Source organism: Corvus cornix, chromosome 17 (assembly GCF_000738735.6).
Source record: "Corvus cornix cornix isolate S_Up_H32 chromosome 17, ASM73873v5, whole genome shotgun sequence".
Lineage (NCBI taxonomy): Eukaryota > Metazoa > Chordata > Aves > Passeriformes > Corvidae > Corvus > Corvus cornix.
In genome coordinates this window covers 9,529,836-9,542,956 of record NC_046346.1, presented here as the reverse complement: position 1 = coordinate 9,542,956, position 13,121 = coordinate 9,529,836, and the positions used below count along the sequence as shown (strand labels likewise).

General features: G+C 54.4%; 2 protein-coding genes across 2 annotated transcripts; one reads left to right on the top strand and one right to left on the bottom strand.

Annotated features, from left to right (window-relative positions):
• Window positions 1–534: 534 nt before the first annotated feature.
• On the bottom strand, window positions 535–3,148 carry SSNA1 (SS nuclear autoantigen 1). Its single transcript, XM_039561495.1, has 3 exons — window positions 3,081–3,148; window positions 2,787–2,986; window positions 535–757 (listed from the first exon to the last, which is right to left on the bottom strand). The coding sequence occupies exons 1-3, from the start codon at window positions 3,130–3,132 to the stop codon at window positions 635–637; spliced, it is 375 nt and encodes a 124-aa protein (XP_039417429.1). The 5' UTR covers window positions 3,133–3,148; the 3' UTR covers window positions 535–634.
• Window positions 3,149–3,157: 9 nt separating this feature from the next.
• Window positions 3,158–12,912, top strand: ANAPC2 (anaphase promoting complex subunit 2). Its single transcript, XM_039561494.1, has 13 exons — window positions 3,158–3,238; window positions 4,308–4,930; window positions 5,528–5,660; window positions 7,799–7,973; window positions 8,091–8,210; window positions 8,660–8,777; window positions 8,859–9,040; window positions 9,185–9,326; window positions 10,060–10,135; window positions 10,713–10,916; window positions 11,086–11,215; window positions 11,479–11,714; window positions 12,429–12,912. Exons 1-13 carry the CDS (start codon window positions 3,173–3,175, stop codon window positions 12,639–12,641), a joined length of 2,418 nt encoding a protein of 805 aa, XP_039417428.1. The 5' UTR covers window positions 3,158–3,172; the 3' UTR covers window positions 12,642–12,912.
• The last annotated feature ends 209 nt before the right edge of the window (window positions 12,913–13,121 follow it).

Sequence of the window (13,121 nt, the reverse complement as noted above, 5' to 3'; positions counted from 1 at the left end):
ACTGCAGGTGGGAAAGCAAAGCTGCTTTCAACTCAAGTTAGGGACAAGGTGTCTCAACTAGTCCTGGCTTAGTTCTACTATGGATCCATGAAGAATGCTAAAGCCAACACTGTCCTGCAGCTCCAACACTGCTCTGGTACTCCTGTGAGTTAATTCTGTGCCTGCAGCCTTGTGGGCAGGACAGCTTGGGGGTGTAGGGGTGCAGAGTGTGCTGCTGACTCTCTGCCCGTTCCCCCAGTGATCCTGCTCCACCTTGGAGCTGTGATTCACACCTCACTGAGCACTCCTTTGCACTTCCCAGCTTTGTGCTCTAATCCCTGCCCAGGTACTCGAGCTCCCTCCAGGCAGAGCAGGGTGAGTGCTGTCCTGAGGGCAGGAGCATCAGCTGGTCAGTCACCTCCTGGGATGTGCTTCAGGATCACTGTGCTCAGAATGAAGGGGGTTTTTTTTGTAAATGCTTACCCTGATTTGTAGCACTTGAGGATCAGCTTTAGTGGATCTCTGACTAATACCAAAGCACGTCTGAAAGGAAAATTTACTTCTGCGAGACAAAAGCTTTTATTAAATGTGGCATCCTTGTACCACAACAGCAGCTCTCCCTGGCCAACAGGACTTTCCAGGCTGAAGAACAAGTTCAGCAATGCTTTTGTTGACGTACTCTTTGTCCTAATGAAGTGCTTTGTGGCTCAATGGCTCTACCAAGATCCCCCATTTCCTCCTTCAGGACATCTAGCAATGTCTGAGAATTGGCCAGTATCTGGGAAAGAAATAAAAATAGCTTATTTTTACATAAACTGTTTCTCTTATGAGTTCCCTTCCAATTCAGCTGATCTGCTTTGCAGCAAGAGGGGTTCTCCAGGCTCTAATTCCTGGTGATGTATCATCCTCACTGTGGGAATATCTGTGGGGCAATTTCCCTGGTTTGTGTTCATATTCTGAATACGAAAGGCCTTAAACAATTTATCTGCCTTGGAGCACGAGGCAGAGAACTTCCTGAAGCAGACCGGGGGTGTTTTGGTTGGTTTGGTGTTTTTTTGGTTGGTTGGGTGGGGTTTTTTTAAGGGAGCTTCGGTGCCTGGGCTTTTTAGATCACTATTAAATTGTGCTCAGCTGACCCAGTTTCAGCTCTCTTCCACTGTTAAAACTGCACATTTTGGGTTTCTGGCTTCAAGACTAACTCAAATCTACACTGTCCTTATGTCAGACTAAATCTTACTAATTTTCCCCTATTTTTAGCTCAGTGTGTACATAATCTAACATCCCTGCTTACTATGCTCTAGGCAACAACATAATTTAGGAGACCTTGCTGCCTGTCCATCTCACCAGTTAAAAATTTTAACACAGTGGACAATTGTAACCAAATGTGATGGTTATAGTCCCAAAAATAATATATCTTCCTGTGAGTTTGTGGAAATCACCAAGTGATCAGAGAGGAGCTGAGGGAAGTGCCCCACAGGACGAGGTGCTGGAGGAAGGTGAAATCCTGTGGGGGCTGGCAGAAGGCAAGGAGCAATCACAAATTAGGGATGTACATCCCAAGGAAAGGAATATGTTACTGGTTTCTGTCTGTAGGACATCAGCATCTCCTCCTCACCGCCTCTTTCTACCTCCTGTGAGTGTCAGTTCATTTCAATAAACAGGAATTCATCTGTAGGCTGGGAGTGTGGCTTGGATCTCAGGTAAGGTTTCTTTCAAAGGGGCTGTTTGTTTGTGTACCTTAGAACATAGTTTTTAAGCTTTTAAAATTTTTATGTGAGTTTTCCCCTTCACTTCAAACTATCAGGTCTTGAAGGAGGTCGACGAAACAGCTCCAGCCTCATCTGAAAAGTGATTGTCATGGGAAAGTACTGACTTTGGGAGAGCTTGGCAGTAACACACACAGGGAAGGTGAAAAGGTTAGAGCTGTTCTAGGAACCAAAATGACACTGCCAGCCCTTGTGCTGTTTGCCTCCTTCCCACCCCTTTCTGCCCCAACAATTTGACTCTTTTAATGACATTAGTGCATTAAAGATGAAAGAAACTACATTAATGTTGGGCAGGAAGAGTGGCAGGCCAACAGCTCTATCAGCACCGTTGTTACCTGCGTGAATTAGTGCGATTTTGGGTCAGTGTCATGGCTCTGGTTTCCTCCTTTCCCCCAAACTATAGGTGTGAGATGGTCATTTTTAGGGGCTGTTCCAAAAGCCATTTTTGATATATTTTGACAATAAACTTTGCCCAAGCCCAAGCAGCACCAAAACACACCCCAATTCAACCCTCTCGTGATGGAGCATCTCAGGCCCAGGAAGTTGTTTTGGCTGCAGTGCTACAACCCAGGGAGGAGTGGTAGTTCATCGAGGGGTTCCCAACCAACCTTCAGGTAAATACAGACCCTGAGTTCGCATATATGTACATATATCCTAAACCTTCCCTGACACACCATTAGACTGGAAAGCAGGGAAAGGTTCTTCCCCCAGAGGGTGCTGGGCACTGCCCAGGCTCCCCAGGGAATGGGCACGGCCCCGAGGCTGCCAGAGCTCCAGGAGCGTTTGGACAGCGCTGCCAGGGATGCCCAGGGTGGGGCTGTTGGGAGGTCTGTGCAGGTCAGGGGTTGGACTGGATGGTCCTTGTCCCCTTCAGGATATTCTGATTCCGTGATTCCTACGGGTCCTGTCCCTGATCACAGATAGCAGCGCTCGCTGCCGTCCCTCCTCCTCCCCTCACGAGGAAGATGCACACTGCGCTCTCCCCTCCTTTCCTCCAGGCTGAACACACCGAGCGCCCTCAGCGCTGCTCGCTGTCAGTACCTGCCCGGAGGCCGAGTCCATCTCGGCGATGGTGCGGTCGATGTGGGCTCGGGTGGACCGGAGCCCCACAAGGCTCTCGCTGGTGTCGAACAAGCGCCGGGAGAGCGCCGCAATCCGCGCCTGCAGCCGGTCCCGCTCCGCCTCCTCGGCCCGGATCCGCCCGCTCAGCTCCTCCCGCCGGGCGCGGAGCTCCGCCAGCCCTGCGGGGCGGCACCGTCAGACGGGCCCGCTCACCCTGCCCGGCCCCAGTCCCGGCCCCAGTCCCGGCCCCGCTCGCCCTCCGGCCCCGCTCACCCTCCCGCAGCGCCGCGTGGTGCCCCCGCAGCGCGGCCTCGGTGCCGCTCATCGCCGCGGCTGGCGCCGCTCCGCCCCTTCCTGCGGCCCGAATGGAGCTCTCGGCCGCCTGGCACACGCTCAGCACCTCGCTGGTGCCGCCCGCCGCGCTGGGGCTGGTGAGAGGGGACCGCGCGGGCCCTCACGGGTCGCTGCGCTCCGCCGGGCCCGGGGCAGGCCCGACCCGACCCGACCCGACCCGCCGCCCCCGGGATGCTCCGGCCGCGGCTCCTCCCCGGCCGGGCCTCTCCGGCACTGGGTCTGCGGGGCGGGTGGGAACTGCTGGGGCTGGGGGAGGAACGGCCGGAGAGGCCGGAGCTGGGGGAAGAACGGCCGGGGCAGCGGCCGGGGCTGGGCGGCAACGGCCGGGGCTGGGGAGGAACGGCCGGGGCAGCGGCCGGGCTGGGGGAGGAACGGCCGGGCTGGGGGAGGAACGGCCGGGGCTGGGGGAGGAACGGCCCGGAGCTGGGGGAGGAACGGCCGGGGCTGGGGGAGGAACGGCCGGAGCTGGGGGAAGAACGGCCGGGGCAGCGGCCGGGGCTGGGGGAGGAACGGCCGGGGCTGGGGGAAGAACGGCCGGGGCTGGGGGAGGAACGGCCGGAGCTGGGGGAAGAACGGCCGGGGCTGGGGGAGGAACGGCCGGAGCTGGGGGAAGAACGGCCGGGGCTGGGGGAGGAACGGCCGGGGCAGCGGCCGGGGCTGGGGGAAGAACGGCCGGAGCTGCCGGGGCCGGGGAGGAGGGGAAGGGGCTCCTGCGTGTGCGGGGGCGGTGTCTGCTGGGGGCTGTCAGGGAAGGGCCGCCGGTCCAGCCCTCAGGCTCCTCATCACCCCAACCAAGAGCGGGACCAAACGGCCACAGCTTCTCCGGCCGTGCTGTGGCTCTGCTCTCAGTGCGTCCGAGGGGGCTGGCGTTGGCCAAGGAAGGGTTTTGCCCCAGAGCCCGGCGTTTCAGGCACCCAAGGGTGGCTCGCAGCATTCCCACCAGCACCTGTGTCCTGCAGCGGCCACCGGCAGGGACAGCAATGCTGTGTGCGGGTGTAGCCCTGGGAGGCGTGCGCTGGGCTTCCAGCGGTGGGCTGAGACCCCGGCAGGTCGCCGTAGAGGAGCAGCATCCCACCGGTGCAGTTTGACAGCAGAGTTCCTGTGTGCTCCGTCAAGTGCTTAACTCGCGTCCCCTCCGCTTTCCAGGCAGCCCCGAGGCCCGAGGCTGCGGGGCCGCTGCAGGATGCCGAGCTCCGGGCAGCCCTGGACGTGCTGCAGTGCTACAACTTGCACTCCGTCGTGGAGGAGTGGTTCATTGAGGTTCTGCAGACTGACCTGCAGGCGAATATAGCCCCCGAGTTCTGGAACTGCATCAGCCAGTATGAGAACACGGCCGAGGAGCCCCAGTGCGCTGCGCTGCTCCTGGATGCATTCAGTCTGCTCAAGTGCCGCCTGGAGCCCTACCTGAACAGCCTGGAGCTCCTGGAGCAGTGGACTAAGGCAGGCCTGCTCCTGGGGACAGGTGCTCAGACACTACAGGAGAAGGTGTACACCATGTTCAAAGCTATCCTCTTCTTCTCCACGACCAAATCCTTCCAGGAGATGATCCAGCAGTTCTATAGCCGCACGTTCAGGATATACATGCGGCAGTGGAAGAAAGGAGAAGATGGAATGAATGAGTGTGAGAGCAGCATGAGTGAGACCGAGCAGGAGAGTGACCCAGAGGAGGGCGGAGGAGAGGGCCCACTCTGTGCAGGCTGCAGCAGCAAGAGGGAGCAGTGCTGGTGCCCTGAAGCCATGGAGCAGTTCCAGCAGCTCAATGACATTCTGTAGGTATCTCACGGGGTGGTGGCTGTCACTCAGAACAAGGGAGGGTCTGCATGGGGAGCAGCAGCAGGTTTTACTGATCCCTGAGAACAGGAGGAGTTATGTGAGGTCAGGCTGTGTCATGGTTCTGGGTAGAGAACTCAATACAGGCTTTCTGCTTTCAACTGGTGGTTGGACAAGAGCAGATCTTTAGACAGAAAGTTCCTCTCCCTGGATGTGAGAATATCCTACTCTTGCTCTGAGGCCTCTGACCACAAAGAAGCAAACCAGTGGAAGGTGTCCCTGCCCATGGCAGGGGTTTGGCCTAGATGATCTTTAAGGTCTCTCTCAACCCAAACCATTCTATGATTCTATGAGACGACTCCTCCAAATGGAAAAGCTTTTGATGGCTATAAACAATCTCTGCAAGGAAGATGAGATAGCAGAAGTGTCATGTGTTACGTATGTAGTGCATCTGTGTGAGCTATCAGAGCATGTGGACTGAGCTGGGCCTGCCTCTGTGGAATGTACAGGGAGGGTGGTGCCTTCAGGTATAAGATTTTCTTGATTTGCTGGTGCCTTTGCTTCCCTGTCTCCTGACGGTGTCCCTGTGTCCGCAGCCGCCGGCTGAATTTGCTGGAGAGGGTGAGCGCCGACGCCGTCACCACCATCTTGCACAGGATGATCGAGGAGAGGATGGAGCAGCGCTGCCGGGGGGAGTACGAGCACTCCTTCCTCAGCGAGTTCCAGGAGGTAAGGCAGGCGTGGGGGCAGTGAGAGTCCATCCTCCCTGGGAGATGTGCAGCTATTGTTGGTTTTTAGCAGTGCAGGCTAAAAGCAATTCCAACTTGAAACACCTGGTCCAGGGCTATGACTTCACCACCCCTGGCAGGAGAGGTGGTTAAAACTCCCTGTTTCGGCTGATGCTGGAGGGGAAGGTTTGCTCTGACCTGTGCACAAAGGACTGTCCCATTTCACCTCGTGATGTCTGTAGTAATGTGGGAATTTCTGTGGTTCCAGTTTACAAACCACAAGTGCCACCCAGCCTGCAGAGGACCCTCCCTCTGTGTAGGTGAGCCCATAATTAGAATTTCCGTGGCTGTTTTCAGTCCCCTTTTCAATTCCCCTGCAAAATAGGAAGCAAGGATGAGGGAGGATACTGTGGTATTAATCTCACCAGTGGCCACACAGAGAATGAAAATCTTTCTTTGCAGCTGCTCAGTTGCTTTGCTGCAACTTAAACTAAGTTTGTGTTGAGCTGTTTACCCACCATGACTTTAAAATAAAATTATTCTCCAGGTCATGGCTCTTCCAGGACACAATCCTGAGCTCTGTGCTCCTTGACCATGACCATGCCTTTGCCTGTGCTGGAGAACCATGCCTGCAGCCAGGTTCCCATGCAAGCCAGACACCCTGGATCCCTCACTCTTTGCCATGCCAACCGTTTTTGTTGCCTGCAAACATCAGGAATCTTTTTGTGTTTACTTCCTTTTAGTTGTTGTGCAACACTTTCTTTACTGCACCTCATGTGAACTGCTTTTGGATGACCTGGAGATTGTTTAAGGATATTTTAAGGCCACCACAGCAAACACAACTGCATTCTGCTCGTCAGATGCTGCCCTTGCTTCCGCCTCTTGTTTGGCCACAGAATATTGGAGCATGTCAGAATTAGGAAGAGATAATTTTAAGGGGGGGAAAAAAAAAGCGCAGGCCTGGCAATCTAAAGGCAAAACAGAGAAGTCTGAGAAACAACTCACTGAAAATTACAGGTGCTGAGGGCAAAGCCTCTTTGTAGACACAGCAGCAGCTGCCTGGAGTGTCAGGTCACAATCAGGCTGTAACAGCAGCACTCAGGGAAGATAAACTCAGGGGGAAGAATGGGTTGGTTTGATAATAATTCCTTAGAACTGTGTTGCTTTGCATCAGTTATAGTCCTGGCCTTTTGTCCTTCAAGGGAATTCTTTATCAGCTTCTCCATGGTTTTGCCCAGGTGTTTGTAGTACTCAGGTTTGTCCTGGCAAAACTTGTGCATTTCTTCAGTGTTTCCTCAGTTGAGTAGATAATTAAAAATAAACATCAGCAAACCAAACCTTGACTTAGTATTTTTGTTTCAGGCTGTCAGAATCTATCAAAAATATATTAATATCTAGCAGTAGAGTAGTAGTAGAACATCTCATAGTATATTGGTACTCAAATACTATCCCAGGAAGTAGCATATATTTGCTAATTGATGGGGAGAAGGCATTTATTTTTAACACCTGGATATTGTAATTGAGTACGTTTGAAATTTGACAATTACACGTTTCCCACTAAAGCTCAAATATAAAAAAAAAATAACCTTCTGATGCTCTCTGTTCAGGTTTTTATTTTATAATTCAGTGACTAGGCTGGTTTTTGGGTTTTAAGTGTCTGAATTGGGTTGGGTATCTGTGACTCCTTGAGATGCCTTGTTTGCTTTTCACTGATTTCAGGAACCACAGACATCTTGGGCCTAGGATTGTGTAATGGGCAGTTTGCTCATTTTCTTATGAATGGGATAGTTCTGCAAGTATAGAATGGGATGAAACTCTGCAAGAATGGAATAGGCTGCAAGTTTTGGAGTAAACCCTGTCCTTTTTGGATCCCAGCGCCTGCGCACAGTCCGTGCTCACCCCTTATCTTCTCACACCCAGCTGCACAGTCCATATCCTGTATCTTTAGTTAAAGTTCCCATTCTTTCAGCTGGGCTTTCCCTAGCTATAACCCAGGGCACATGTGGAGAGCAGCTGGGGGTGATGCTGTCCTGGTCCAGCTGCCCCTTTCTGCCACCTGTGGTGGCTGCCTGGGGTGGGTTGGGACATGGTTGTGCACCCAGCTGTGTTCACCACATCTGTGTCTCCTCTCTTGTGCAGTGGATAGAGAAGGTGATTGGGTGGCTCAGCAGGGTGTTCCTGCAGGATGGCCCCTCGGCACAGTCCTCTCCAGAAGCCAGCAGCACCCTGAAACGCTGGCGCTGCCACGTCCAGAGGTTCTTCTACCGCATCTACGCCAGCATGCGCATTGAGGAGCTCTTCAGCATCATCCGAGGTGCTTCACCCTTGGGCTGGCACTGGGTGGATGAGAGATCTCTCTGATGTGCCACACTGCCTGCTCCTGCCTCCCCTCAGAGCCTGGCACTGCTCCTGATCACTGCTTGGTTTGCAGATTTCCCAGAGTCGAAGCCTGCTGTAGAGGACCTCAAGTTCTGCCTGGAAAGGACTAACCAGAGGCAGCAGCTGCTCAGCTCCCTGAAAAGTGCTCTGGAAATGAGACTTCTGCACCCTGGTGGGTCCTGACACTGTGAGGAGCCTGGGCATGAGTGGGGATTTGCTGGGGGCTGGTCTGGTTTCCTGTTTGAGGAGTGAGGGGCAGTCACCGTGCCCATCACACATTCTTCATGTTCCAGTGGGCATGGCAGCAGCAGCTGATGGTATCCCAGCCCCTTTTGGCCTCATTTTTACACTATGGTCAGGAGCACAAAGTTTAGCTTTGGTCCAGGTGGGCAAAGGCCTCTTTGCACTGTCAGGGCTCAGCTCTGAGCCTCCGGTCGTGCTCAGAACTGGTTTCTCAGGCACATGGATCTGATCTGCCCCATTGCCTGGGGCAGTAGGGCAGCAAGCCCTCCTCCTCTGACACCACAGATAGAACAGAGGGCTTGGACCATCCAAACCCCTTCTATCCAAGCCATCAGTCTGTGCTGCAGGACTCTGACTTCCTCTGCTCCTCTCCTGTAGGAGTCAACACCTCCGACATCATCACTCTGTATATCTCAGCCATCAAGGCCCTGCGGGAGCTGGACCCTTCCATGGTTATCCTGGAGGTTGCCTGTGAGCCCATCAGGAAGTACCTGAGGTAGGAGGCGTGGGGGGCAGCCTGACACATCCCCTTTTCCTCCCCTTCCTTCACTTCCTCTGTTTTGGTTGCCACTGGCAGGACTCGGGAGGACACAGTGCGGCAGATTGTGGCCGGTCTCACAGGGGATGCTGAGGGCTCGGGTGACCTGGCAAATGAGCTCTCCAAAGCTGACCCAGTGACCCTGGAGAACGGCCAGGAGAGTGATGATGACATCTCAGAGCCAGGGGACTGGGTTCCTGACCCAGTCGATGCAGATCCAGGTGAGATGCCAAGCCCAGCAGTCGTGGCAGCCGGCTGGTTTCCCTGGTGGGCTGCAGCCTTGAGCAGCTCATTTGCTGGTTCACTGGGCTGGGCTGGGGCAGGTCCCTGTTACTCTCACACTGTTGTCTGCTGGATTCCACCAGGGAAATCAAGCTCCAAGCGCCGCTCCTCAGACATCATCAGCCTCCTGGTGAGCATCTACGGCAGCAAGGACCTGTTCATCAATGAGTACCGCACGCTGCTGGCCGACCGCCTGCTGCACCAGTTCAACTACAGTGCTGAGAGGTGAGGCCCTAGGGCTTCCGTGGCAAAATCACCTGAGTTTTCTTCTATCTGCTGTCTGAAGGGTAGAACCTTTGGACTCAGTCCTGTCAACAGCTGTTTGTGGAGCCAGGAGTGCCTTTGGCCATTTCCTTTGCAGCTTTGAGTTTGCCTCTAGAATTCCATGCTCAGTCCTGCCCTTTGCTTGTGCTGATAGGGCAGCATGCAGGAAGCTGGAGGCACTGACACCCTGTTAGCTCCATCCCACATGTTGTGATGCCCCCCCCAAATGGAAGGGATGGGAAGATCTGTGTTTCTGAAACACAGAAAGTTCCACCTGAACATAAGGAAGAACTTCTCTACTGTGAGACGACTGAGTACTGGAACAGGAGCCCGGAGAGGCTGTGGGGTCTCCTTCCCTGGACGTATTCCAAACCCATCTGGACACAACTCTGAGTGACTGCTCCAGAGGACCCTGCTTGAGCAGGGAGGTGGAACTGGATGAGGTCCAGTGGTCCCTTCTAGCCTGAACCATTCTGGCTTTCTGTGTTCAAAAATCTGCTGCCCTAGAGGAGGTGGCTGTTCCTCAGTTGGATACCAGGAGCCATCCTGGGCAGACTGTGCCTTGCCAGGCTTCCTAGGAAGAGCACCCTTGTGCCAGGGACTCCCTTTTTTTGGCTGTGTGGTGAGGGGTGGAGGCCAAGCCAGGCTGGTCCATCTGAGGGCCTTGTATCTGACCTGCTGTGTCTCTATCCAGGGAAATCCGCAACGTGGAGCTGCTGAAGCTGAGGTTTGGTGAAGCTCAGATGCACTACTGTGAAGTCATGTTGAAAGTAACTTGCTTTTATTTTTTAAATCCAAATCCTGGGTGTTTGAGCCCATTGGGGAAGGGGAAGGACTTGAGGAGTGACCCAAAAAGGGTCTTTTAGGAAAGTGGGGGTCCCAGAATGCCAGTGAGGGGCTGATTTGTGACAGGCAGAAGTGCATTTAAATCATGTCTGTTTTTAAGCCCTGTGGGTTGGATTGTCAGCTCTGGGGAATGGTTGCTCTGGTGTTGCTGTCGCTCCTGCCCTTCCTGCAGTACCCTGGCATTGAAGAGCTGGGCTACTCCAGCTCCTCTGGGGTTGGGACTCTGGAGTTTGGTTCTGTTGGAGCACTCTAGGAAGAACACAGGTGTGGAGGGCCTCCAGTGAAGGCAGTGTTGAGCTGTAACCCCTTCCTCTAATGTCCCACAAATTTTTCTGAGTATGTAGCAGACTTTCAAGTAGCCACACACGATCCTGTCCTTTCCAGTGTCCCCATCATTGTTTGCAGACAATGCTGTTCACCTTGTTTCAGCCTCTCCTTCACTAAGGGTTAGCAGTGACGCTGATGGGAAGGAGCCCCCTCAGCCTGCCCTGCCTGTTCCAGGACATGGCCGACTCGCGGCGCATCAACGCCAACATTCGGGATGAGGAGGAGAAGCTCCCGGAGGAGGAGAGGCCTCCCTTCAGCCTCGTGGCTGTTATCCTGTCCAGTGAGTTCTGGCCACCACTCAAGGAGGAGAAGCTGGAGCTTCCAGAGCAGGTCAAGGAAGCCATGGAAGCATATTCCAAGAAGTATGAGAAATTAAAGGTGAGGCCACTTTAACCCTCCTAATGAAAGCTGTATACTTTATCCAGTCCCCTGGATTTAGCTGCTGCTCTGCCCATACTCTTCCAGGGGGGTTTGCAATAACCCAGCACTCAGTGGGTTCTTCCTGCTGGGAGATCTGCTGTGAGCAGCTGCTTCCCCCTTTTCCCAGGCCATGAGGACCCTGAACTGGAAGTACCACCTGGGGCTGGTGAGCCTGGACGTGGAGCTGGCTGACCGCACGCTGTCCCTGTCTGTGTCTCCTGTGCACGCCGCCATCATCCTGCACTTCCAGACCAAGAGTGAGTGCTATGGAACCCCTGTCTGTGCTTCCTTGGGTGGGAAAGCCACGTTCCTGGGGTGGCTGGAGGCTCTGAGAGCTCTGGCAGGAGGACCAAGACCTGGTGCGTGGGTTTGGATCTTCCACAGGGTCTCCAGCACCCCGCAGGGCCACAGCTCTGACCCATCTGCTTGTTCCTGGCAGTGCCTCTCCTGCCGTCCCCAGCTTCCTACCAAATCCTGGCGTGCTGGGGCCTCTCCTCTCTGATCTCCGTGGTCTCTGCAGGTACCTGGACACTGACAGAGCTGAGTGAAGTGCTCAAGGTGCCCGTGACGTCGCTGAAGAGGAAGATGACGCTGTGGCTGCAGCAGGGAGTCCTGCGGGAAGAGCCCGAGGGCACCTTCACCGTCATTGAGGAGGAGCAGAAGGACCAGGTGGAGAAGGTTGTTCTGATTGACAGTGACGAGGAGGGGGACTCTGCCATGGCCTCACAGGCTGACCAGAAGGAGGAGGAGCTGCAGGTACCTGTCCCCACGATGATGCAAACTTCCTGTATTTTGGGTTGGGGAATCTGATCAAGATGATGGATTCGCTTTGCACTTCGGATTCACATTTTCCGCTGCAAGTGGCTGAGTCCAGCACAAACATTTGGGTTTTGAAGTGGGTATCTCTTGGTTAATCTCTTGGTGCTGGATCACAGCCTTCCCTGCAGACAAGTGCCCAGCTGCTGAGTCAGGGAACCATTTGGAAATCTCCAAATTGGTTTTTTTCAGTTAAAAAAAAAAAAAAGTCTGAGACATGATTTCATATTTGAAAATAGTCATAACTTGTTTGGATGCACCCGAGTAACACTTTTTGGCACTTCTGGCTGCCCAAAAGGCTTACCCAGCACTAACAGCTGGATCTCTGCCTTCTCTCTGTTGTGGTTCCTGGACATTTCCAGTGTCTTTCCTGCCTGTGAGTCACACTGTGTGTGTGTGTGTGTTGTGCAACACAGCCTTGCCATACTGGTGTTCATCCACAGAGGGTCATGCGTGTGCTGCACGTCAGATCCCACTGTCTGTGTGTCCCAACACTCTGCTACTGTTCTTGGATATGCCCTGTTTAAAGAGCCCATGCTCATGGCTGAGAGCAGAACTTACTGCCAGCTGCATCCCTGCCTTGTTTTTGGGGTATGGGATATTTGCTTTATGCTGTAGTGCCAGTGATTCACTGTTGCCTGTGTCCTTCTGCAGCTGTTCTGGACGTACATCCAGGCCATGCTGACCAACCTGGAGAGCCTGTCCCTGGAGAGGATTCACAGCATGCTCAAGATGTTTGTGATGACCGGCCCCGTGGTCACTGAGATTGATATCCAGGAGCTGCAGGGATTCCTCCAGAAGAAGGTCCGGGACCAGCAGCTCATCTACTCCGGGGGCGTCTATCGCCTGCCCAAGAACTGCAACTAACCTGGCAGTGTCCCTGCCCCCCTGGGCATCCCTGCCTGTGCCTCAGCTCTGCTCCAGAGTGCCACCAGCTCTCAGTGTCCTGCTGGGGGGTTCTCTGCCCTGGGGGTTTGCTGTGCCCCCTTCCCCAAATGGGTGTCGCTTTCCACACAGAGGCAGCTCAGCAGCACCCCACAACGTCTGGATCTGCTCCCCACATTCCTTCCTCCCCTACCTGAGTGCCTGGGCCCACCTCCCTGGTTAATAAATAACAGCAGGCTCCTTTTTCCAATGATGCCAACTCTTTTCTTTCCTCTTGGCACCTCCCCACACTGGAAGGGCAGGCAGGAAACTCCCCAGTCTGCTGGGCACTGTCCCCCTTGCCTTGGTCTCCGTGTGCAGCCCCAGGAGGTTTTGGGAGGGGGCTGTTGGCTCCAGCTGTTGTCTGGGGCTCTGTGTGTGGCTAAAGCAGTGTCTTGCAGCTGGATGTGATGAGTGAGACCC